This window comes from Gymnodraco acuticeps, unplaced genomic scaffold (genome assembly GCF_902827175.1).
Source record: "Gymnodraco acuticeps unplaced genomic scaffold, fGymAcu1.1, whole genome shotgun sequence".
Lineage (NCBI taxonomy): Eukaryota > Metazoa > Chordata > Actinopteri > Perciformes > Bathydraconidae > Gymnodraco > Gymnodraco acuticeps.
In genome coordinates, this window is record NW_022992287.1 from 866,055 (window position 1) to 892,671 (window position 26,617).

Genomic DNA, 26,617 nt, shown 5'->3' on the forward strand with positions numbered 1-26,617 from the left:
GTTTGTAATGCTTTAGAAAACGTTAGTATTTGGTAGACCAGATGATACCTTATTAAGCTTCAGAGATTGAAAAATAACTGGTAAAATACAATAAACCTCACTTGAGGCTTAACAATTAAATTGCCTCTAATGTTCATCATTTCTCTAATTCCTACCTCCTCAGGAGACCAGCTAATGCCCTGCTTGAGCCTCTGTGTAGTGAACCAGACTTTGATTTGCTCCTCTGGATGTTTGGAGGCGGCGGTGAGCCAGGAGAGCTCCGCCTGCGTGGGGTAGGGGAACTTGTTGAAGGAAGAGATGAGCGTCAGGTTGTCGTCCAGCGAAGGGTTGTATTTGGTTGTGTTGAGGGGCACTGCGATCTTCGGAACCTGAAAGAATACAAGGTCAATGGGGACTAAATGGCTTTTTCACATTAAAAACAATAATAAAGAAGAACTGTGGTCACAAAGAATGAAAGAATGTAGCATTGTGCATATAAAAAAAAGAAAACAATGCCAACATTTTTATTTGAGTCTCTAATGTAATCTCCTAATAATGTTTTCATACCAAATTAAAATGTCCTCTTAAAACGAATAATTTGGTTAATTTATTCTCTATAATTGTTAGATTTTATGCTTCTCTTGTGATTTTTTCGGCTGACCTGCTTTGTTCTGAATAAAAGAATGTGGAATTAATAAATTGAGGTGCACAAACTGAACACCGTTTTATTTCTCTTTATAATTAGCACTAAATTACTTTATTGTAGTCAGGAAAATAATTAGGAAATAAGAGACCCATAAAATAAAGCATTACCAGCAAAACAATAAAAAGGTGGATTTGACGAAAAACCATTCTACTATTAAAAGCTGCCTCAGAATATAAAGGGATGGTAAGTCAGAGGAAATGATGCTTCCTGTCCTACCTGAGAGTAGCTGAGAGGCCGCTGTAGGGAAGGCATGATGTGTGAAAGGCCTTCTGCTTTGAGCAGAGTCGACTCTGGGATGATGAGCGGGACGTTCACGGCGAACGCTGTGATCGGTTTCTTCGCCAGATCTGTCCGTTTATTATCCGACGACATTTTTGGTTTACCGATCTTCACTGAGGTGGGCTTGCCAAGCGGCAGAGCGCTGAGGTCGTCCCCTTTGCCAGAAAATGTGTTGTAGATGACTGCACTGTTGCTGAAACCTTCTATTGTCTGTTCAAGGATTGTCTGATTGTTCATTTTGATGCGTTTGAATTTAAATTTGCTCTCCCCCGGGTGACACCTCTCGTTGTGTTCCGTCAGGGTGTCAAACTTCTTTGTGTTAAAGTTACAAACAGCGCACAGGTACAGGGGGTTGAGGATGACGTTGGGGTGGTTGACGTCCACGTGTTCTTTGAAAGTGTTGAGGTTCTGTGTGGAGAAGGGGCAGTATTTACACTCGTAGCCCCCCTGCTGTCTGCGCTGAGGCTTGGAAAGGTCGGGGGGCTCAGCTTGGGGTTTGTCTGGAGGCAGGGGAGGGTCGGGGGCTGAGCCCGTCAGGTCTAATTCCACAGAGGGCTCCGTCTCTGCTGAGAGATCTGTCTCCATAGGCCTCTCCTCAGAATGGTTCTCCGTTGTTGTCTGGAAAGAAGGCAGTTTACAGATGTAATGGATATATACAAAAAAAGACTTCCCAATTCATGTCATGGATTTTCTTGAAAAAGTATTTATATAATTCATGGATTCTTTTGTAATGAACATCTCAAAAACCCTTTCCAATATGCATTCATGTAGAGAGTTGATACATTTTTTTTATTGATATTTTCAACAGTTTTCTTTCCCAGCAACCACAATTTTATTCGGTGTATATTTAATATAGTTTCATCACATTAAGTTGCATTGAAAATTAAGAGCCACAATTCTTCCTTAAGTAAGCTTTTGAGTTGCAAACCATACCTAATTAAATATGTAGTTTAGTAATAATAATAGATGTATTTTGTAAGCGCTTTTACAGGTGCTCAAAGTCGCTTTACAGAGATAGTGAAAAAAAAAATTAAAAATAAAATAAAAGAACAACAAATAAATATAGTTAAAGTCACATTAAAATCAAGCAATACAACAACAATCACACATTAAAAGCCAGATTGAAGAGGTGAGTTTTTGTAAGTTTTTTGAAGGTGGTGAGGTCAGTGCAGTCTCTGATGGGTTGTGGGAGTGAGTTCCAGAGGGAGGGGGCAGCTCTGTCCCCCCAGGTCCGGATAGCTTTCTTTTTTTTTTACATTTGTTATATTATTTTATCATTCATTTCTCATAATGTTATAATACAATTACTACTAGAAATTTAAGGTTATCCATACCTTTGTGATATCTACATAGCATATAAAGGTTTGTATTAGTAATATACCAAGCTTATAAAAACAAGCTCTGAATCAAATATTCAAAATATTACACATGAATTTAATTTATTTAGTTGATCCTATAAGCAAAGTTAAAGTATACCTCCATGTCATCGTCTGTGTCGTCATCCAGCTCCACCATGGTCTGCTCTGGGCGGATCATCAGGGGGGTGGAGGCCTTCCGTCGGCTGGACATGATGATGGATCCTGGTCTGGGTGGACCGCTGCCAGTGAGGGGAATGCTATCACAGGAGGGTGGGAAAAGGTCTGCAGACTAGACAGGAGGCCTGACCTGTACTGGGACCAAGAGACAGGCGAGGGCTCTCCTTGATATTCAGAGAGGAAGTGAAAACAAGACAGTGTCTGGGACGGGGGGAGCAGCCAGTCTTAGTGACTGGAGCGAGAGGGGGGCAGTGGAAGTTGGGGGTCTGGTACGGATGGTTCTGGTGTCGTGTCGGGCTCACTGACAGTGTCAGCTCCAGTGCTGGACCACCTCCAGGAACTTCATGACAGGATGCTACCTGGGTGGAAGAAAGAAGGGAAGAAGCAGGGAAAAACTGATTATCCAACACCTTTTCAAAACTGAAATTCAAGCACTTTCCAAGCTTTTTCCGAACCTTGAAGCTGAGGTAAATTACAAAGCACATACTGTTACAATGGTTTACCAGATGCTCCAATCCCTTATTAATATGATGCAAGTGTGCTTTAAACAACTAAAATGTGTGTTTCTGGACAGCACTCTGCAGAAGGTCGATGAAATAAGTGAAACATTTAGCTTTGTTATATTTTCCTTTGTCGTAGAGGTAGATCTAGCTTTCCATTCACCCTTGCTGAGCCAATATCAAACAATAAATCAGTAAACAAATAACATTTGAAGAAAGTCTTTACTGAAAATGTGAAAAATAAGTGAACATTGGACCTTTTAGACTGGCAGTGATTAACCTAATTTACACTTTTTCAACTAAATGTAGCATTAAGAAAATACGGTGCAAATCAAAACAATTCAGCTTTCAAACTTCTCCAGCAACTTAAAGCTTAGGTCAATACAATTTTTTTTGTATCCTCTTATTTTACCTTCACACCAACCCAAACAAACCGCATCAAGCAGTTAAACGCTCCAGGGTTCCATTCAACCGTACCAAACAAGCCTGGTGTGAACGCGACCTTAGATACCCTGTTTGTGTGCCTTTGGTAAGTATTGCAGCAGGAACCAAACAAGCTGGTTTGAGCGTGTCAAGAAAAGACAACAGGCTGGTTTATAGCTCAGCGGGGTCCCATGTGGGTCTGCAGCGTGCCACCATCCAAAAGGAGGTGGTAGAGTACACACTTTGCCAAGGCCAAACAATTGCTAAAAATGAGGAAGGTCAGAGGAAGCAAACAAACAAACATTGCAAAGCAGATGGTCTACAGGTGGTCGACTGACATACAGCACAACAACACTGGCGCTGAAAATAAAATGAAATCCTACACCAGGCACAAGAAACCCTGCCCTGTTAATGAGCGTTTGTTTGTTCAGGCTGATGGAGAGGAGCAGGGTGTGAAGTGTCTAACTCAAATTCATTTTCCATCTGCTTTTAGGGGAACACAAATCTGGAATAGATTTTCATTCTTTACAAAATACTGGAACTCGGTTTAGCCTAGATAAATGCCTGAAAAACTATTCAACCACTGTATGATAGGCTACTTGTTTTATGTGTGATTTAAAAAAAGGTTGCCATCATTATTGAATTCAAGCTATTGATCATATATTGATCTTTTGTTTTTTTAACACTCTTGAGGTGGAGGGGCCGAACAAAGCCCACTGGGTTCTTTGCCTCTTCCTGCACGGTTTCTGATTTCTTAGCTGTTATTTGTGTGTGTTTATATTGTGCAAAACAATCAAATACAAAACCGGAATGCATGCAAACCCACAAATTAATTGTAGTCAAACAAACTAAAAGGTAATATTGTAAAACCCTTTTTTTAATATAAAATCTGACCCCTAGATTCCACCGGGTCCGTCTGCGTCGTGTTACGGCCGTGCCGCGGCGTTCGCAAAGATCGCGGCAACTCTAGTCAATGGGTGCTATTCCACCACACGCAGCACGTTGCGGCTCAGAAGCGTCCCAGAAGCGCCTCGGCACAGGGCTCCTCTAAAATTAGGATGAATCCTATTTTTGACGCGGCGCAGCCGTAACATAAGGTCGGGCAGGCAGATGTGGAACGGTCAGAGCATATATATATATATATATATATATATACACACACACACACACAAACTAATTTTGCAGACCCTATCCCTCCGTAGTCTTTCAAGTAGGAGGAGAAATGCCAGCGTTCTCCTCCGGTTTACAGGCACTGTGTAAATTACTGAGGAGGCATTAGTTCGACCAACTTTGCGATGTTCGGGCTGGCCCGGTCAATACGATTTCTATACAATGAATACTACCCGGACAATGAATCGAATGCAACCACAATACCTAATGATCAAATCATTTAAAAAGTCAGTGTATTACAATGTTTCTTAGTCCACCAAAGCAAGGTGAACAACCTGGAAAGAAGAAAAGAAAGACTGAGCTGCAGTCTCAGAAATGCAATAATATTTTCACATGCAGGTCATTATTCAAGTACTCCATGACCACCCTGAATGAGCAATTTGTTTGTAATTAATAATTGTATAAAGCAGTTATTTCAGGGTGGTTTCGACCTCTTGCCAATTCTTAATTTTTAATAAGCCGGCCAGTGTACTCGAGGTCTCCCAGACTAACAGTAGATTACAAACATTTTTAACAGGGGCCATAATAGTGTTTGTTTTGGCAGTTATAACTGAATACAATGTTTTCTACTTTTTTACATCTGGAAAGGCATTTGCCTTCATCAGATGGAAACTTAAGTATTTCTTATAGCTATGCAGGGCATGCAAGCGAGCAAACACAAACAAGAACTCATGCAAACAAACAAGTGAAATTAAGAATAAAATTGAAATTTTACAATATAATATTGTGGTGGTTCATCTTATAATTCAGTCTAGAGAATGCACCAGACAGCAGGGTGCGTTCACACCTGCCTTGTATAGTCCGGTTGAATCGAACCCTGGTGCGTTTAGCCACTTGGTGCGGTTCATTTGGGTCGGTGTGAACACAGTCCGAGACCTCTTAAGTGAACTAAACAACCGGACTCTGGTCCGCTAAAATAGGTGGTCTTGGAGCGCTTGCTTGCGAACTCTGGAGCGGTTCATTCCTGGTGAGGAAGCGTATATTTACGTGTCACAAGAACGCGGATGTCTTCAAAAATCTTTAGCGAAAGAGTCTTTCAAGACATCCGCGGTTGTTTAGTTAAAGAGTGAAGCAGAATTAAGTGTTGAACAGTGTCGTGTAAAGTAAAAATTCTCCGTCAGCTACATAAAAGTAAGAACACCTATCGTCGGTGAAACGCCCCTCCTTACTGCAGAACGTCTCTCATTATGTGTTATGTTTTTTAACGGACGTTTTTACCCCCTTAATGTCTGACCAATGGGAAAACGTGCGGTCCTCCACGCAAACTCTACCCCATGCGTACGCACTAAGCACAACAACGGGAGAGATGAGAAACTGCGACACCGTTGGCAGAAGGAAGAATGGAGAGAAATATGTGGAAATAATACCATAAACAAAATGTTACCTCTCATTTATCATATGAAGAATTCATTTTCAAACATTGATTAAAGCCAATCTTAAAATGATTAAACAAACGCCTGTTTGAGACTCCTCAGTGCACACAAAAACATAACTTGGAGAAATAAATAAATACGGATATGTTATTTAAAACCACCTCGAATATGTTGTGTTAATGTTATGAAATGTTTTCTCATAAATGATGCGGTTTTGCATTTCTATAGGTTGTACGAGCATGGTTTTATATATATTTAATCATGTTTTATGCCGTTTGCTAAGACTTGATAAGTCGCTCATAAAACACAGGAGGTATGGAAACTAAGAACACCATATGTGGTAAATTGTACAGCTAATATAACAACACATTAGTTGTATTTCCTTTAACTGGTGGATATAGAGTTGCTGCGGAGGGGGGTGAGATGCACAGGCTGCAGTGGAGACGCTGCGCACAGCTGATCGACAGCTGGAACACAAACCACCAAATACGAAAACATAATTCAGATCCAGTCGTCATGACTCCACTCCGGAGGGAGTCCCCGATCATTTATTACAGTCTCTCATCAAGGGGGTGTCTCCTGTCCCCGGTACAAACACACTGCCTGAGGAAGGCTATGTGTATTTGTTTTGTCATGAACCTTTTTCGGACCACTTATTTATTTATTTTGGTGACGATCCGACCTCCATGCTGCTACTCTGGTTCAAACGGCATCCACCAAACAATATGATTTATCTCGACCTCCCCAAAATAACCACAATCTGACACGGTGTGAGATGTCTTTTTTAGCTGCTCTGTCGTCATTTCCTGCGATCTTCTTCATGCAGTCAGTCAAAATGAATGAATGAATGGGCGTTTCTTTGACTATTTATAGGCAAATATGGGCGTTACGTGAAGCCCGCAAAAGCTGCACCTCATTTCGAGTCGATTGTGATTTATAAAAGGGAAACCGGCGTAGGAACGCAATAGGCTTGTTTGAGACGCGTTGCGGCTCGCCTCGAAAGTAGACGAGAATAGCCGATCGCAGCCGGGGGAGGTCTCAAAAAGCTCGCCTGAAGTCGGACAGCTCGGAGTCCATGCTCGGAGTCGGCTTCGTCTTCGTCTTCTTCTTCTTCTTCTTCTCTCGGTTTTTTGGCGGATTGCAAACAACTTTAAGGTGCATACCGCCACCTCCGGAGTCGGCTTGACTCGGTTTGCATTTATAAAGAATGCACACGTGTTTAATCGTTAATGTCAGATATGTACTAAGTAAATACATTTGTTCCTGCTCCAGATTAGATTCAACTTTATTGTTATTGCACATATTACAGGTACTGAGACAACGAAATGCAGTTTAGCTTATTAGTGGTGCAACAAGCAGTAAAGTGAAAAGTAATGTACACAATCTACAGAATAAAATATAGAATGAATTGAATGCATAAACAGTGAGGGGTATGAATACACTATATATACACAGCAGCCTGAGAGCAGTATGAACAGTGTGTATGAATATGCTAAGATATATAAAGTATGAAAACGGTAAGCAGTGCAAGTATAGTATAAAATATATGGATATTAATTTAATGATGATAAATATTGTGGAACAATGATGAAAAATGTGAATGGAAGTGGCGATGTAAAACTGACACAAAACAACAACAACATTTTGCCCAGCCAATTGGAGAGTTTCATCACCAGCACGTGGAAAAAACCACCAATGAGCGCTCCGCTCGAGATACCAGCGAGTCGTTTCCCATCAAGCATTTCGCTTCCGCAGCCCGTGGAGAGGAACTGCGCCGCCTCGCTCTCAAGGCTGCGGGCGTCTTTGTCCCGCGAGATTTCAACGTCTCATGTAGGCGAGCCTCCAGAGCAAGTCGGACAAAATGACTAACCATCATGCAACGCACGAGCAAGACGTTGATCGAAATTGCGCAGGTCTGCGCAGGTCTCGCTTGTCTCACACAAGCCTAGTGTTTGGTGAATCGGAAAATGTCTGTACCTATTTTTTGGATTTCTACTACGCAAGCAACCTTCCCACGTGAATCCTACGCACGGCGTTATAAATGAGGCCCCTGGTGCGCACCAGAAAACGGACTATTAGGTGTGAATGCACCGACCTGCAAAAATCTAAATTTCCTAGGGGGAGGCCCCCCAAACCCTTCATGCGTCATTTCGTCCGAGCGCATTTTTAAGGGAAAAAGAGAACCGCAGTGTCGCGTCCTAAAACCCGGATGTAAACTCCTTCCGGTTCCTTCGTCAAAAACGCAATGCAATTTCTCCATAGGATGTTGGAAAATAGCTCGAAATAAGGTCTGTGGTTGACACACATTTAAGAGACGGATCACGTTTTGTTCAGCCGGATAATATCCACATGTCTATCCTACTTTTATAATTTTCGAAGCATAAATCTAGTCGCAAGAAGCAAAATGCTAACGTTATGCTATAAAGGAACTACAGCAGGGTCGCTGCTTCAACGTCACGCCAATTTAAGATCCATATTCAAACATACAGATTGTAAATGGTACAAGTTGAAGCGTTTGTTTGAACAGTTTGCAGGAGGCAGGTACTTGCTTTCAAGCAGAACAGGGGAAACAAACTTAGCGGGAGTGTTTACGTGTTCGGTGTAATGACGTAAAACGGCCTGGACAATTTCTGTAGTCCTATTCAGCCACTTGTAAACAACCATAGTTTTTCAGACACGTAAACGCTTCAGAAATCACCAGCGGGGTCACTGCTGATTAGGGCTGCACGGTATTGAAAAAAACTGACATCGCGGTTTCCCCCCCCCCCCCCTGCGGTATATATTGCGTTTTTTTTAACCTGTTAAACCCCAAAGTCCCGGCGGGTACTTTACTTTTTTTTTCACGACAGTGTCTCAGGGGATCGTAATATTTAAGAACCTATTAATGTGTTATACCAGATTAACGGAAATAATCTCAGCTAACTGACGATACAAACCATTTTTACCAAAACAAAACACAAGTCTCATAAGAAGCATCTAAATGACCCCTGAGCGAAAAATGCTAACGCACTTTGGCTCAGAACTCAAGATAAAAGTACCTTTATTATTACTTATCGTAGCTGCACTTACAATATATCCGATTAAAGCTGAGGTTCCACAGATTATTTAGGTATATAGTATCATCACTGAGTGATCTGAACTCGGACAGGGGAAGCAAACACAGACATCACAACACGTACCTTTACGTAGCTTCTAGGGGAGATGTCTCACCGTAGCTGTCAATCTGATCAAAAGACGTGTTCAATGGCATTAAAACGAGAAAGAAAAAACGCGGCTGAATCGGTTAATCCATAGGTTTTTTCCATAGGCCAAAATAGTTCCAGATGGCAGATGTTGCTTTTCTTCTTGGAAGTAAATCTTCATTCTCTCCGGTATTGTCCTCCTGTGCCTCGCTCATTTTTTACCAATGTTTTGATGGTCTGCAAACTAGCGGGGCGGGGCCTGCTGTGATCTGATCAAGAATGATTGTGATTGGTGGTTTGCTGTGCATGCAGGGGAAGTTCTACACACACCAACAAATAAGGAGTGAGAGTGACGCGTAGCTAAAACCGGAAGCTGCATACACTCTGGTAGCTACCATTAGCAGCTAACTTTTGTGCTCCGATTTTTACATTAAAATGGAATTACGGATTATAAACAATTGCTTCAAAGCCACAGATACATTATCAACCTATGGATCAACCGATTCAGCCGCGTTTTTTCTTTCACGTTTTAATGCCATTGAACACGTCTTTTGATCAGATTGACAGCTACGGTGAGACGATCTCCCGTAAAAGGTACGTGTTGTGATGTCTGTGTTTGCTTCCCCTGTTGCGAGATCGGATCGCTTAGATACTATACTTAAATAATCTGTGGAGTCTCAGCTTTAATCGGATATATTGTATGTGCAGTTTCGATAAGTAATAAGGGTATCTTTATTTTTGAATTCTGTGCTAAAGTGCGTTAGCATTTAATAAAAAAAATGAATAAAACCGCACGTCCCTGCGGTGTGAATACCGCGCGTGCGCATACCGCGGTTATCGCCATGACACGGTATATCGTTCAGCCCTACTGCTGATGTATTTAATGTCGTAGAACAAAACGTGATCTGTCTCTTCAATTTGTGTCAAACACAGACCTTATTTGGAGCTATTTTCCAAAATCCTATGGAGAAATTGCATTGCTTTTTATCGAAGGAACCGGACGTGGTAAAAATGCTAACTTACTTCCGGGTTTTAGGATGCATCACTGCAGTTCTCTATTGGGCTCAGGGCCATCTGTAAATTAGCTTAGATGGCCCACAAGCAAAATCCTTAATGTCATGCACTGTTGGCACATTTTTTGTTGCCAATACATTCAAAGCAGTAGAACTGTCAGGTCAACACCATGAGCAACACGCATTTACACTATAATATGAACTTTGGCCACTTATACTTACAACCTGCTATAATAACAGCTTATCAGTTAAACTGGCCGAGACTAGAAGAGTTCAAGTGGCGGCAGTCATTTCACCGGGACAGGAAATAAAAACAACCTCGCTTGATGGACAGGCTTTGACAAGTTTTACAGAAGGATTTCATAGTGTCTATTTATGTAGCGTAAAATCATTTATCATCACACTTTAATATCAGTGGTTTGATACGGTATGCAAATGTGTGCAGCTGTCGGTGGGACAAGTTGTCCTGAGAAATATTGACTTATCATAAATCTGATTGTGCTGCAGTGTGAACAAAGTGAGAAATCAGAGACAAAGTGGCTTCAGAGAGATCTCTCAAAAAAACAAAACAGAGCTGATTTTATTTAGCTTCGGTTGAAATGACACCTCCGTGAAGTAGAAGCAGTTCAGAAAAGCTGAGGGAGAGTGAGAAGATTAAACTTTCCTAAGGCAATATTATAATAAGAGTAGCGAGAGAGGAGCTTATCTGGCTGAACAAAAGTCTATTGATATTCTAGTGCCCTCATGCAGAAGCTTTATATTCACATGAGTGAGAATCAAATGAGTCGGAGTAGCATCAGCGCTCTTATATCAAGATGTAATGAGGTTCCAAAAAAAAACAAGTCGGCAGATGATGAGGGAATATTCTGTAACTAATTACAAATATCCTGTAAGGCTAGTTAAATATGTGATACTTCTGAGAAAATATTGACGGATAAAATATGTTACACACAACCAACAAACAATTTATCATTAAATATAAGTCTGCACAGTCACAGCGCAATAGGGCGGTGCAGCTTGCAGAAAGTGTTTTGTGACATCGGCACGTCAGAATGATACTTTGTTGTCATGCCAAAGTGTCATTAATCACATGGCACTTTATCCGTCAAGGCTCCTCGTTTGCCAGTCATTATCCCGAGATATCACGACTCCTCATACAACCCACTGAGGCATCATTCGAATGCAGACTCATTGCCATGGTGTCTCTATGGCAACCACGGACGTAGAGCTGTAGTGAAGTAGCTCCTACATCCGTGTCACTGACAGAGTGTGTGTATATATATATAGGGGTGACCACAACACCTGGGTTTGGTGTTTTTAGAAACAACTGAAAAAGCTCAGAAAGACAGAAATAGCCGACAGGCCTCGTGACTTAAAAGTCAGGACTATCCGATTCCTGCAGAATTTCAGAGTGGGGCGCTGTGTTCGGGAGGTTTTCTCAGCTTCACTCACAGAAAGTCGATAGGGAAGGTCAAGGCAAAGTCACAAGAAGAAGTAAAACGTATTTTTCTGGAATAATCAGAGCAAGTTGTGAACAGAACATAGAAAGTATTTCTCAGGTAGCAGGAATGTTACAGGCTTTCTGATTACCCCACGTTGTTGGTGATATAAAAGATTAAGACTGTTTTAAGATGGGGATACACCATACCATTTTAGAATTGTTGTTTGAGTTCAAACTCGTACTGTACAAGTAAATGGTCAACAATGTTAAGTCACAGCTCATGATTTATGTTTCACACTGGTAATGGTCCAATCATCAAGTGTTCCAGTGTGCGAGTCAAGTTTAAAATAGAACCGAAGATCTGCCCCAATTGATTGTTCTGGCTATTGAAGATTGTCTGCGAATATGCTTCGAGGAAGTTTTTTTGCAAGCGGAGGTCTGTAACATAACAGCACGTTCCCAATCGTGCCATCATGTACCCTGATCATCTGTATGCGAAACTTAAAAACAATGTTTTTAAAGCTAGCCTATATTGACAGCTAGGTGGTAAGGAAGACATGTACAGTAGGGCCTGCTGAGAGAATGAGAAGTTAGCTTACTAAGTTATACTGTACAGACTGTACATTGTTATACGGGGGAATAGTGGGACATTCTTGTGTGGCTCTGCAGTGTGAGATCCTGATTTCTAACATGTCAGAAATCCATCTGATCAATCTAGAGCAGTTGATTGTTCCTTGCCCCCTCAGGTACACTAAATGTCAAACGGTGCTCCAAGCTGAAAATGAAATACAACAAAAAAATGTGTCACGTGGCTCAAAGAAAAAAAGACCAGGCTTAATAATTAATAACTTGCAAGTCTTTGTCTTAAAAATAAGAAAAGGAAATCCTCAATAAGAAACCTCACTTTGAATCAAGAGATTCATCTGATTGAATCAGTAGTTCTTGTTTTATTAATTCAACTTTATTTTATGAATATAACTCAGTGGTTTTGGAGTTTATGCTCTGAGTTATTTGAAATGGATGAATCACAAGAGTCAGAGACAATCCTATGCAGCCACCACTGCAGACAATTCTACAAAAAGTATATTATTAATATTAGTGGAGTCTAATATGTGCAACTGCACAGATAAACAGGGTAAGAGAACAATGATACACACCACAGTGCATTGCATTTACCTAATAACCCACTCACTGTGAAAGTCTGCCAAAATCTAGCAATGAAGCCAACAACTGGTGAGAAAGAGCATCTGTCAGCTGCATCTGAAGTTTAAACGACCTGCTGAACTTTTGCTGAAACAGCCCGCACACTTTCTGTGAGCTGATGGGCTGCATGAGGATCTGACTGTGAGCAGAACTCCGTAGCTGGACTGTTTTACCTCACAGTCAGAGGGAGAAAGGATGAGCAGATCGATTTTTGCATCAAAGAAGTATCCCAGAAAACACAACTGCATAATAACTAAACAATATCACTGTGTTTAAACTCATAAAAGCTGCTAGTTGCTCTTCAAAATGTGCCTATAGAGTCGTTTTATAGAAAAAGTGTTCGCAACACAACAGATTTTGCACAGAGGCCGGCTCAGAAAGAGGAACATTATCTAACAACATTTACACACAAACAACTCAGCAGTTGGAGATTTTGCAGTATAATTTAACGCGTGTTAGCTGACTGTCTCAAACAAAGACTAAAGCCTATGCAAAGAGTGCTGAACACTGAGGATACACTGGCAGTGAAATCCTCTTCCTCTCTTTACTCTAGTAGGAGTCTCCTGCTGCCGTCACTGGATACTTGGGAGTAGGGTTGCACAATTCCGGGAATTTTCAAAGATGGAAACTTTCCATGGGAATAAACTGGGAATTTTCTAAATTGAAGGAAGACTCTTCATAGGGAACTTAGATATAGTTGGGGAAAGTATATTTTAGCATAATCTTGACTAAAACAAACATATGCCATTCAAGTACACTTGAATATCCATGCCATTCCTCAATCACATGCACATAGCACACTGCATGGCTATTGAGACCACACCCCCTACAGCAGGGATGGGCAACTTGGATGGTGTTGGGGGCCACATAATTTATGTACTGGCCACCAGGGGGCCGTAGATTCACTTTGAACACACACACAAATTAGTAGTAGTGGCGGTTCAAGTTACTTACTTTCATTACAGCAACGGTCTGCAAACATACTAAACATTGTGGTTTACCCCTGAATTCAGTGAAAAGATATTCTTTCTCCCACTTTTCTTGGAAAACACGATTTTCCTCAGATACCTTTCTCTTGCTCATGCTGACATCCACAGAGGGCTGTGCTCATATGTTACTCGCTCTATCGAAATCAGTCGGAAGTCGCAACGGCTCATTTCAAAATAAAATGATTACCCTCAATTCTCAGTTAGTTCCCATGGAAAGTTTCCAATGAAATGGACATTTACTGGAAAAGTTCCGCCCCTTTGCAATCATGGATTGGCAGAGGATGTGATTAATAACCATGGCAGTGTACAACTGTATTAACCAGTCGCACAAACTTTATCATTTGGTGTCCCTGACGGATGAATTCTCTTCTGTGGGCTTTTTGTTTGTTTGGCTGTAAACATCTCTGCGGAGGAACTCATAGAAAAGTGCTTGAGGTAATGTTTCAGAGATATTCAGATAATTATTTCCCACCAAAAAATAATTGAGCTGAAACTCGGCTGCTTTCATAACCCGGGTCAAACAGTCAGTCTGGCGCATTTTTTGTAGTGTGTCTAACCTAGTCAGCCAGTTAGCATCTGTGTGCAGAGTGAGCTGTGAGCCACACTCCATACTGTCTGGATGCTCATTAAACTTGTATGAATACCCTGCCTGGGAGCCCCTTTGCCTTCCCGTCTGTCTGTCTGATTGGTGCATTATAGTGGAGTGTTTCTGAAGGAGATACCTTTAATGCTGCAAGGTAGAACACACACTTATCATTCCCTGGCAGGATTCAGTTTTGGCTACACGCGGACATCCATACTGGAGAGAATACGCGTTACACATTCTTCATATTATAAAGTCTGTCTAATGCATGAAGACTGACATAGGATCTAATACAGAGAAATGGTGTTGGTGCTATAGGAAGGAGCTCTATCCAAATAGCAGTGAGAACAGAGTGACACTGAACAAATGAGTCACAGCAGCACTCTGCACTCAGCTCCTATTTCTGTGCATCATTGATGTAATCTCAAAGTGTAGTAGGGGGAAAATATGACTCCGACTGTACTCTCAGAAACTGAAATTTTTGGAAAGGCAATGAGGTCTCTGATGCATATATCCTCTCTTAAAAACATGTCCGAACCGAATAACCCCCCCTGTGTGTCCCTGGCTCAATGTGTCATGATTGTACATTTCTCAGCAGTGGGATGATTGATGGATTACTTATTCTGATTGGTGGTTAGAGTGATGTTGTTATAGGGGAACTTCTTTTTTCTATGGATCACCGTAACTGTGGTTCTTGTGGCTGAGACATTAAACGGATACTTCCGATGTTTGGAGTGGAGTTGTATGATGTACTTATTCAGAGTATTCTCTACAGTAGAAGGCGGTCGAGTCGACACGCCCCCAGTTTGGAGTATAAGCAGTTGTGCAGCTTGACTACTAAAGAAATTACCACTTAAAAATAAATATCAGTTTACCTTGCTGCCAGACAGCCTTTTCTGACAACTGAAGCCGTTATCTGTGATCTTGTGAAAGCCACCAGACGCCTTTGACAAAAACAGTAATTTTACCTCACAAAACACCAGAGTATAGACAACCGCTCTGATCTGTCAGTGTGTTGGTGTTATTGTGGGATTCTGAATCAGCCATTTAAAAACACCAAAGTCAAACAATGAAACAAACATGCTGACCAACATTTCTTTTAAGTTGCTAAAATAAGTACAAATACGTATTTTGCCATTCCCCTTTACCATTATTATTTATTGTATAACTGTTAAGCTTGTACTCCTGTCTTTTCATTAGCAGTAGTAACATGCCAACCACCATCTAGTGTTAGCAATACAATGACTAAGTATGTCAAACTACCTCACCTCAAAACATCCCTTTAAAAAAAAAAAAAGGTAAAAAGGTTGCAGCTCCATTTTCAGTGGCACATTAAGAAAGGAAAGCAAGAGATTAAAAGGCATTCATGCTTTATACAGAAAAATAAGGCGGAGAACGCAAATGATATATAGTACACAGGAAATGAACGCAGCCAGACTGAAGGCCTTGCATGCACTCCCTGAAGTGTGGAGACAGTCAACTGAGTTTTCAGGCAGGCTGTAATAACAAACACAAAAGGTATAAGGATGGCAAACTGTCCCGCACTTGAAGCCATGCATGAAGTACACACCAGCCAGGAACACTTTAAATAACGAGCCCAAAGCGTGAAAGCCGCGCAAAAACCACAAGCTGTAGAAATACTGACTGCAACTGTCACTTTTAGATAAACAAAGATGTTGAGGCTCCATCACACACTTTATATCCAAAGTAAGTAACAAAAACATATTGCACAAAGACAGTACACACACTGCTTTCTGTTGGCAGTGCTGTATGGGGTGTGTTCTCCCTCCTGACTGCTTGGTCCACCAGTCAGCCACTGCAGTGAAGAGGATGGTGTGTGTGTGTGTGTGTATGTGTGTTTGTGCAGTGTGTGTCTGCATTTTGTGGGTAAGGAGAAGCACCACAGCCAAACATGTCCCAAGCAGCAGGGGTGGAGGAGGCAGAATTTCGGACCGTCGCAGAATTGATTTAAATCTCATCACGCGGCTCCTCTAGAGCAGAGCGCTGCTGCACTGTGCTGATGTGCTTGGATTGTTCTGCATAGCAACAGAGCAGCACTACTTTAGCTGGGCTGGGATAAAGACTTAATGAGGATAAATGATAGCAAGGGTTGCTTTTTCACTCGGGTCCAACCCATTTAGGATTTCTGAGGCAGATGCTGATAAAGTAAAACAATAAAAAATAGGTTCAGTATATGTAAGAGTAAAAGACATCTTTCTTTTTCCTTCACATAAAAGCCACTCAACCATTTCCCTAAAAATGCTTCAATACTTTTGTTTGTACGGCAACTTCATTTGATATGATGCTGGTATCAGAGTGACAAAGCAGGATCGCTCTTTAGATAAAAACAGCGTTTAGTCACATCAGCAAATATTCCTTTAAAAATAAGCATTTTGCGGATTACAATTTTTTAAGATCAGCACTTTCTTCTCTATACTGTTTTATTCAATCTACTAAAAAGGTGCAGGAAGTAATTTTTGTCTCCAATTTAACACATCAGCTTCTGATAAGTTGCCAAGCTTTTATCTTAAAAGATGCCCTCGTATGCTTTTTGGGGTTTCCCTTTCTGTCGTGTGTTATTTGGTTTTTGTGCATGTAAATGGTCTACAAAGGCTAAGATCCAAAAGTCCCCTCGAGAGGGAGTTTCTCTCCCACACACTCCCCCCCCCCCCCCGCCTGAAACACCTCCATCGGACTCCTTTGATTACCTCAGTAACATAGTGACATCCCTAACACTAGCGCTTTTATTGGCTAGCGCTCCAGCACATTGTACGTGATAGGGTATATCTCCAATTGGTTGACCAATCACAACAGAGCCGGCCAGATAACTAATCAGAGCAGACTGGGTTCTGGTCTCAGACAGAGGGTGAAAAGAGGTGCTGCAGCACAGGCAGGATGAGAAACATAAAGAGCTTTTTGAACATTAAAGCATGTAAACATGTCACAGTAGAGGAACAACATACAAATATTAACCTGGAAATTAACATAATAGGGCCCCTTTCAAGTAACACAGTTAGACTGGACATCATTGCTGTGACCTTATTTGATCCACAAACACTGGAAGAGACGCAGTGGCCTACATACAGTACAGTATGATGGATATCAGTCACACAGACTACACTGCAGTAATACAAAATTCCAGTCTTCTGGTTATTCTGGCTCCCACGTAACACTAGTGTCACATTGCCAGACCTGTCTCCTCACTGAACACGCACAGGCACACCGTCACACACACAAAGGGCAAGCTATAAAAATATCCAAGTGTCACCCACTCTGCTGCTGATGGTTGTGTTTCCATGGTAACACTGTAACCAACAGAAAGTTTGTGTGCTCGAATCCAGGAGCTGAAACCCAGCAGAGGTCAATCAGTGTCACGACAGCAGCGGTGTTAAAAAGCCGGCTCACTTTTTACTGCGTAAAGGTAAGGTTTATACAACTAATTCTATAACATTGTACCCTCTTAGCATACCAGGATGGCTTTCAGATGTTACAAACCTTGTATAAGCTAGTGTATACATAAACAAATTATGCACTGAATAGTTCTGAATATAGTAAAAGCAATCAGCAATATTATAGGAATATACTCAAAAAAGGAATTTTATACAATTTGAACCAAAGATGTGTCAAACAATAATGGGCTTAGATTTTGCGTTGCATGCTGGAACCGATGTGTTGTTGACGCATGTTCTCTCGTGGAAAATGTAATGCTGTTTCAATTCAGTTTGTTGCTGTAGCCCCATATAAACTCACAGTGACCCCAATGACGAAGGCCAACACGTCAGAGAGCATTCACTTGATCCCGAGGCTACGAGTGAGAATGAAAAGCAGATGGGGAGCGGGGCAGTTTCACTCCAGCGAATGGATTAATAAAAGGGGTTAACAATCCCTCTTGAACATTTTTATTTAGGTGTCGTGGTAATGGCCCTCCTTGACTGGATTTTGCGCTCCGCCTGTCTACCTCGGTGCTCCTCTCTTTCACTCTCCCTAATGGCCTTCTGCACCGACAGCTATACTCTCCCACAGAAACGTTGCATCTACCACGTCAACTTGTAAGAGCTTTAAACTCTGCCTAAAATTATCTTGAATTTTGTTTTTATTTGGGCAGAATCAAATGTGTTTTAGTTACAGTAAACGCACTGTAGAACAAGTAGTAAAGTAGGGCAAGGGTCACCCAACCAGCAGCCTCGAAATTAGGTCAACAATGACAAAAGACTTAGGAGGGGTTCTGCAAAATTTCAGTCTATAGGTTGCTTTGTTAGCACTGCAAATGCAACATGATATTTAGGTTGAATATTATGTTTGCACACAGTATATCCTGTACATGTACATGTATATAATAATAATAATAATTCCTTACATTTATTATAGCGCTTTTTCCAGATGCTCAAAGCGCTTTACAAATACACATTACACGTATCATACATGCAATGGTCATGTACTGTGGACTATCCCCACAGGAGCAAGTTCAGGTGAAGTGTCTTGCCCAAGGACACAACGGCTTTACAGACGCAGCAGCGGCGGGTTTCACCCCTTGATCTGATGATCATTGCACAGCGCACTGCGCCACACCGTCCATCTTCACGCCTCGAAGTCATCGAGGCGCTTTTACAAGTACACATTAGTATCATACATGTACTGTGGACAATACCCACAGGAGCAAATCCGGGTGAAGTGTCTTGCCCAAGGACACAACGGCCTGACGCAGTGGCGGCAGGAGCGGGTTTCGAACTGGAGTTCCCCAGCACCCCCCTTGATCTGATGATCAGATGCACAGACCACTGCGCCACCCGTTCCAATATATATATATATATATATATATATATATATATATATATATATATATATATATATATATATATATATAATATATATATATATATATATATATATATATATATATATATATATATATATATATATATGCATGCATGACAGGGAGAGAGGGATTACTTCCAAACGAGGACACCTGGAAGTCTTTTACTTGATGTTTGTTAGCTTATCAGTGTCTATTTAGTCCTCCTGTTGGGGCAGATTTCCAACCTGTCAATCTGTGCCTTCCCTGCAGTGGGTGTGGCTTGTGAAATGGTCTCAAGCCTCTTCTCATTGGTCTCACGCTGGCAGGAGGGGGTGTGTCTCTGCCGTGGCAGCGGCTTACGTGGTGCAGTGCAGAAGGCCTTTTTGTAAACTCCCTTTCTTTTTTTTTACTTGAAATTTGGACGACACATTGGGATGGGAGAATGGAAGCTACTCCACACATGTATGCACAACTTACATGGCATACAGACCGCATTGTGTGCAGGGGTTTGAGAGTAACTTTTCCGACCGCGGCGTATAGTAGGTGCATGTTTAGAATTTCACCAGAGGATCTAGTTTGTCAACTGCAGGAACACTTCCAAGTTATTGCGGTGGCAACCTATAATTAGCCCCAAGTTTAATACAAGCGTAAACTTGCATAAGCACATGGCAATTTGCACCAATAGACCAAAATACATATTGTACTATCTAAGGATGGATCAGTGTATCCTAAGCTAACAAATATATTAAAAAGGAAAACTGGATTGTTAAAAGGAATGTTAAACATCTCTTAAGAGGATCTAATATTGTTTACATTGCAGGCTGTCACAAGCACAAGATTTTTAGATGAACTGTCCCTTTATATAAAATCAATGCAGCACTAATTAGTGTTTAAACTGCAGATACTAATAGTTGTGTTGGATTTCAGACCCATTAATATCCCCATAAATGTCCCTAAAGTCAACATATTCTAATGCAGTTCTCCAAAGATGTCCATAGATACAAACTGGCAACAGCAACTGCAGTACAACACCAGAAATGGGTCATAACGCCATCATTTGCTAGAGCGTTGTGACCTTTGTGTGCTTTAACTGGAAATATTGCTGCGCTTGAAGATTTTGAGGATTCCAACTAGTTCCTGAGCTTGCAAATTGTAGCCTAATGCACCAAAAAACTGACATGACACAAATTTGGACAATTGCTCTTAGATGATAAGGTACTCGTTTAGACTACATTGGGCTCTCACTTCTGTCTTCCTCTCTCATGCAGCTTCACTCAATTGTCTCTTCCCTGTATCACTCTGTCTCTCTCAGACATCACACGTACTCTCCTGAACAGTGTGGATTTCATGCTCCCTCTCTTTCTGTCCCTATATAACCCTTCAGCTCTGCCTCTGTAATGGTCTCCTTCCCACCATCACCCTCTTCCTCTCAGCCCCTCCTACAGTTAATGAGCTCATCCCTGTGGTTGCCGTAGTCACCTAACAACACGTCTGAGAAGCCAGTGGAGGCACAGCTGGGGAAGGACCTGAACAGAAAACACGGGAACAAACAAAGCACGGCGTAGATGTTGATGATGTCATCACAGAGCCAGTCTGAGCACGAAGGGCCATGTTGACAACAACCTCCGTCCTCCAGCCCGCGATGACTCATTCCAGCGCTTTACCAGAAGAACGGATGGACGTTATATAAAGCTCGGCATCAGGTTTTAAAGTGTGGTGTGCAGGCGGGAAATGCTGGATGTTCGTGATGAATATGAACAACTAACACTTTTTGAAACCTAACATAGATGAACTGGCCCTATACTCTAGAAATAACAGCCCCTTAACATGGGATAAAGCGCTTTGAGCTCAAAACTATCATAACATATAGGATTGATACATATTTTCTCATATGCAGTATTGGTCAGGAAAAACCTTAACATGTAGTGAGGTTAAAAGAAGAAACCTGGGTATTATGATTTGCTGTAATACTCCAAAGCCAGGGTTTTAGAAACCATCACATTTATAACCCGTTTAAAACGTAGAATATCCCAACAGTAGCAAATTATCTCTGATTGTCCCCATAAAAGTGAACAGCAGGTTCATGCTGTTAGGATGATTTTAAACATTTATTTTGAGAGTAGGCATCATTGTGAAATGTACTGATGGCTGCTATCTGGTAAAGCTGCAGTTGGGCCTGCAACCAATCATTATTTTCATTGGCAATTAATCTACCGGGAATTTTCTGGCAAATTGTTGAGTGTATAAATGGCAAATAATGTTGAGAAAATGTCATTACGTAACATTAGCTCAGCAGTTAAAAAGGAGAGACAGAGCTGTCAACAGAAACCATTTAGATGATATCCGATTCCTTCAGCTTTAAATCATTATATAAGATTAACATCAGCGTGTCATCATTACCATTAGTGGAGAACTTTTTTTAATACGGGGACATCCTTCAAATGTAATTTAGCTACCTACACAAATCTATATCAAAATATGTACAATGTATTTTCACAGCTTTACTTTGCCGTCAGATATTGGTTTCCAACAACCAACTAAAACCACCATTTACTCTCTTCAAAGCCACTAGACTCCTTTGACAAAACAGTCTGTTGACCTCTCAGGAGAAGGAAACACGTTTTTCCAAAGGGCCAACATCTATTGTAAGTTCACTGACGATGGATAATTACCTCATAAAATGCAGACTATCCCTTTAAGCTCTTGGATCAGACAACTATAACATTAGCAGTACACACACACAACACACAGTTTCTCTCACAGAATTGAAAACAGGACTACCTGCCACCTTTCCACTTTACATTTCCCTAAGCAAACACACTTTCTCATTGTTTTACCGCCAATCCTCTAGGTTAGTTGTAACAGTCAGCAGTCAGAAACGGCAGCAGACACCTGATAGACTGACAACAAAACTAATAAACACCTCGAAGAAAAAATAAAGGCACATCCCCTCGCAGCTGGATGTTATGGCTGCGTCATTCTAAGAGGTCACAGTACAATGAGAAACACTGCATGGTTGAGCAAGCCTGGAAAATTAGCCGATTCAAATGGGAGTAGATTTATTTTTGATGCCAATACTTCAAATAAAAATAGCTCTCAAATTCCTTACTGTAAAAATGAGTGGAGGCTGTTTACTTCTCCTCACTGAAATGCTCTCACTTTACTGTTTACACAGTGAAGTGATGATGGAACAGTCACTGATTTTAGAAACAAGGTAGGATGGCGACATCTGTGCATTTCTCTAATCCCCTTGTCCAATACTGAGAATAACAATTTCCCCAAAACATTTAAACAGACTTAATCTTGCATCTGTCAAACTGTAAAAAACATTGAGTAATGCCCTATATGCCTAACAGTGGACCAAGGGAATATTACATTTTGACCACTTCTTGCCGTTCTTGGTAACATTCAACAGTTTGAATTTATTTGGTTGGTTTATTGCTTGTCTTTCAAATAACCTATTTTTTCCCTGCAATAAATGTCTACATCATTTGCCAAGCAACTGTGTGTGATTTTGAAATGTGACGGTTGGCTTTTATCAACAGAAACCCTTTGATTGTTCAGCACCAATAATGAGTCAGTTGTCGTTATAAATTATATAACATTATCCCTGATTTGGCAGATCACATGCGAAAAGAACAAACATGAGCCATTTCAACTGAAAGGGAAAGAGCAGGAGTGCCTGCCTTAGCGAGGAAAGCCAAGTCTATACCCAGAGGAATTGTTGGTAACGGGTTTGACAGGAGGGTTAACATCGCTGTGATCAAAATCACTTCCATCTTTAACGGATTGGGCTCCGTTGGGCTGCTGATCAAGGTATGTTTAGAAGTAAAACATAGCAGGTCATCCCAGTATAATGGGGATGTCGTTAAATAATATTTCTTAAGGCACCCAGAAGAAAGTGAATACAGACTAGGTGACAGCTTTACAAAGAAAAAAAACTATCTGTAACATACACTAAATACTTTTCGAACAATTGGCCCACACGGAGTGTGAAGACCTATCAGAGGTCTATGACTGTACTGGTGAACATGTGCAATAAATTACAGCAAATTAACAATCTGGCAATATGCAAGACATGAAATGATACTTTAAACTCAACATACATGCTGTTATAGGATCTCTGTTTGTAGAATAATCAAAGTAAAGTGTTATTTTCCTTGAATAACCTCATTGATGTCATCTCCACTAATTTTTAGGGATACATCCATTTGCTCTTCTCATACTTTAAATGTAGGGCTAATATACTACCAGTACATTTTTTAATTGATATATCTCACTGCACGGAACTCATTGGAATAATGTTCCTGTAAGGTAACTTGAGGACACGGATTGCTGCGTTACCGCAAACTGTGTCCTGAATGACTGACTGGAAGAATATAATTCATTAAGGATATCAACAATCATTTTAGAATAACATTGACACATAAACTGTGTGTTATGTGGATTGGTCAAGTCCTGGTGAAAACCCAATCCATTAATCTAGACTGTGTAAGCACCAGTACCAATCAAACGTATAAGACAATAGTATTGTGCAGTGTGCACTATACACAACATAGGTCTTGTGTTAATTCTCCATAACGCAATAAGATACATTATTTAGGGCTTACATATAAGGCACTCAGGTCTGATGGGGACATGCAAGCACAACATCATGGAAAGATAACCGTGATTTAGATTTTTTTTATTGTATTATCCCAATAATAAATATAGGCTACACGATATAGGCCTATCACTGTGTATGCAATGACTGTAAGATGACACATTGATGGAATAAGCTAGAAACAAGGAAGTACGAGCGGGAATGTCCCTGTGTGAACTTTTTCACTGGGGTGGTTGACTGTTTATGCTTTTGGAATTATGGATATGTTTTATCCTGATCCTGACATGTATGCATCATTCTTCTCATGCAGTGCAGGACAACATTAAGGTTTCAACACAGTGAAATAGAATAACCACTATCCCTTCAAAGCTTTTACAGGGTGCACTGAGGACACATTTACGTGTGAGACCCACTGCCTGCAGTCCGAGACGCTGGGTCCGAATAAGTTGATGTTCTGCATAAAAACAACCACGCCTGACTTTTTACAGCAGTTACAGGCCTGCTGCACAGACAGGATACAAGTCCATGCTACAGCAGTGTGTCCGTCTGCCGTGGTCTCGGAGGGGAGGGGGCATCACCAGGGGTAACGTTCCGCCTACATCACAGAGTCGCACAAATCAAAGTCTATAAACAACGTCGGACTCCAAAAGTTGCTGTGAAACGTCAGTGGCGCTGAATGTGAGCAGGTACACCAGGGCGGTGCGCAGTTTACCGGCCGTTTCCCCCGGCCTGCCCGAAATGTGACAGTGGGGCGCAGAAAAACACTCTCCCCAAATGTTCCCCCTCTCGCCACCGACGTAACAACATGTCGGCAAAGGACGGCCATGTTTTGCTGGTTATGTCGACACGGGGAGGAGGAAAAGTAGACACGATGTTTCTCTTCTCTGCCTTCTCGCGCGGCGGCTACAACATATCAAAGTGAAACTTAAACACGGGGGAGAAAACGTCCAATTAACAACTTGGCGGACACATTGTCTCAGCACGCAGGTGTAAACGACACAAGCAGGCAAAGTTCATGCGGCGAGACAAGTTACAGTATTTAGACAGAGGCGTGTGGGTGTTTGTGAGCCACGCAGGGGCAGAGCAAACCACGCGAGGGGCACAAAAACAACTACGTGCAGTGTTAACTTGAGGGACTTTTGAGGGTAAGGGGGGCGTAGGAAAACAGAGGAAGAGTTTATACATTTCTTACCTGCCCACCGTTTTGGCGCGATGCTCAGGTAGTGCGGTACAATCCCAAAGCGACTGCTATAGCGAGAAATAACCCCAATCTGCTTTAAACTGTCTCACGGCTGTCCAATAACCGAGCAGACAACAGGCGACAGGAAAGAAAAAATTGGCGATCACAAGGAGGATCTACGCCAAAAGCCACATGATCGCCGACGTCAGAGTACGTATTTGCATGCCGTACCCGAGCGCCGGTGCCCGTCCATAGCGGGTCCATAGTGTTATTGCCGGGAAAAGTTCAGAAACAGGCGGAGGAAAGTAAAGCAACTCTCTGTCTAGAAGGCAGGAGGACAGCAGTGGCTTCTTAAAGCATGCATGCTGGTTTAAAAATGAATGAGCTGTGCCTTGTTGTCGTCAACTTGTCACTATGTGCTGATGCCTGCCTGCCCCTTTGCTCGGAGCTAATTGAATATTAAAGTACCAGAGGGGGTGTGTCTTACTCCACAAGCCCCTCCCCCTCCCTTTTCACACCGCCCACTCCTCTTTCTCTATATGTGCATGTGCAGTTGCTGCAGTGCTTTCCTCAGAAAGCTGGTCTGCAGTGGGGAAACTGCATGCTTCCCTGCCTTTCATCACACACAGAAAACACACTCACATCTGGATCCTCAAAGGTTAGTCTGAGGTCAGCTTGATACTCACAGTTTGCATTGCTGAGACAAAGTGCCCTGAGGTGACACAGACAGACTCAAACGCAACAGTGACCTCCACTGGATCCTCTCGAGAATTTCTCCTGACCTTGGCCCGTCACATTCTATATGTAGCTGGAGCTTTATACAGTCTATGAGCTGGAGTCATGTAGAACATTTGTACTGCAGTGATGCCTCTATTCACCACTCTTTGTCGCATAAGAAGGAAAAATATGAGATCACAATGCCAGTTTTAACAAAGTGAATCTGGACTTGAAAGGTATTTATTGTTTTGCTCAGGTACACTTCATGGGATAGCATTTGCTGACTTGGGCCTGATATTGCTGTCCTTGGTTTGCACAGTCTTTATTTAGCCCTTAGAAAATAAGCAGACGCATCAACACTGCTTTGCATAAACAGGTTTGAATAGAACAACTTAAAGGTACCAAATATATCACTCAGCTTCCGAGGTATTCTGGAGTTGCAGGACACATCGTGTGAATTGTGTCATTTGGCCAAGCTCTTTGAATCAACCCCATCCTGTAGGAGTCAGCATCAAGACAAAAAACAATTGTTGGCACTGTAAACCTTTTCAGTTTCTTTACATTCCCCTTTGTCTCCCTCCCACAAAGCCACACAGACAAGCAAGTTTAGTTAATTTGACCAAAAATAGACAAAAAGCACAATAATCAAAGTTAAAGATGAATTAGACTGAAAGCATTGTTTATTTATTTATCTATTTTTTAACTTATTCATCTATTTATTTAATATTTGATGTCTCTTTTTTATTTATTTTTATTTCATTTTACAGTCTATACATATTCAAATACACACACATACAGTACCAGTCAAACGTTTGGACACACCTTCTCATTCAATGGTTTTTGTTTCTACTTTGTAGATTAATACTGAAGACATCAAAACTATGAAAGAACACATATGGAATTATCTAGTAAACAAAAAAGTGTTAAAAAATCTAGAATATGATTT

The 26,617-nt window shown here is 41.4% G+C and overlaps 1 protein-coding gene across 3 annotated transcripts in view; it reads right to left on the reverse strand.

Annotated features, from left to right (window-relative positions):
- zhx2a (zinc fingers and homeoboxes 2a) overlaps nucleotides 1-25,384 on the reverse strand; it is a 33,999-nt gene extending 8,615 nt beyond the window's left edge. Inside the window, exons 1-4 of one of the 3 annotated variants that reach the window (XM_034207644.1) lie at nucleotides 24,975-25,384; nucleotides 2,441-2,858; nucleotides 902-1,582; nucleotides 156-368 (exon numbers count right to left, since the gene is read on the reverse strand). In XM_034207644.1, the coding sequence (XP_034063535.1) occupies nucleotides 156-368; nucleotides 902-1,582; nucleotides 2,441-2,533 (987 nt within the window). In that variant the 5' untranslated portion in view covers nucleotides 2,534-2,858; nucleotides 24,975-25,384. Of the gene's footprint in view, nucleotides 1-155; nucleotides 369-901; nucleotides 1,583-2,440; nucleotides 2,859-24,966 lie in introns of all 3 variants that reach the window. The other 2 variants (XM_034207643.1, XM_034207642.1) reach the window with 2 other exon arrangements.
- Between the last annotated feature and the right edge of the window lie 1,233 nt (nucleotides 25,385-26,617).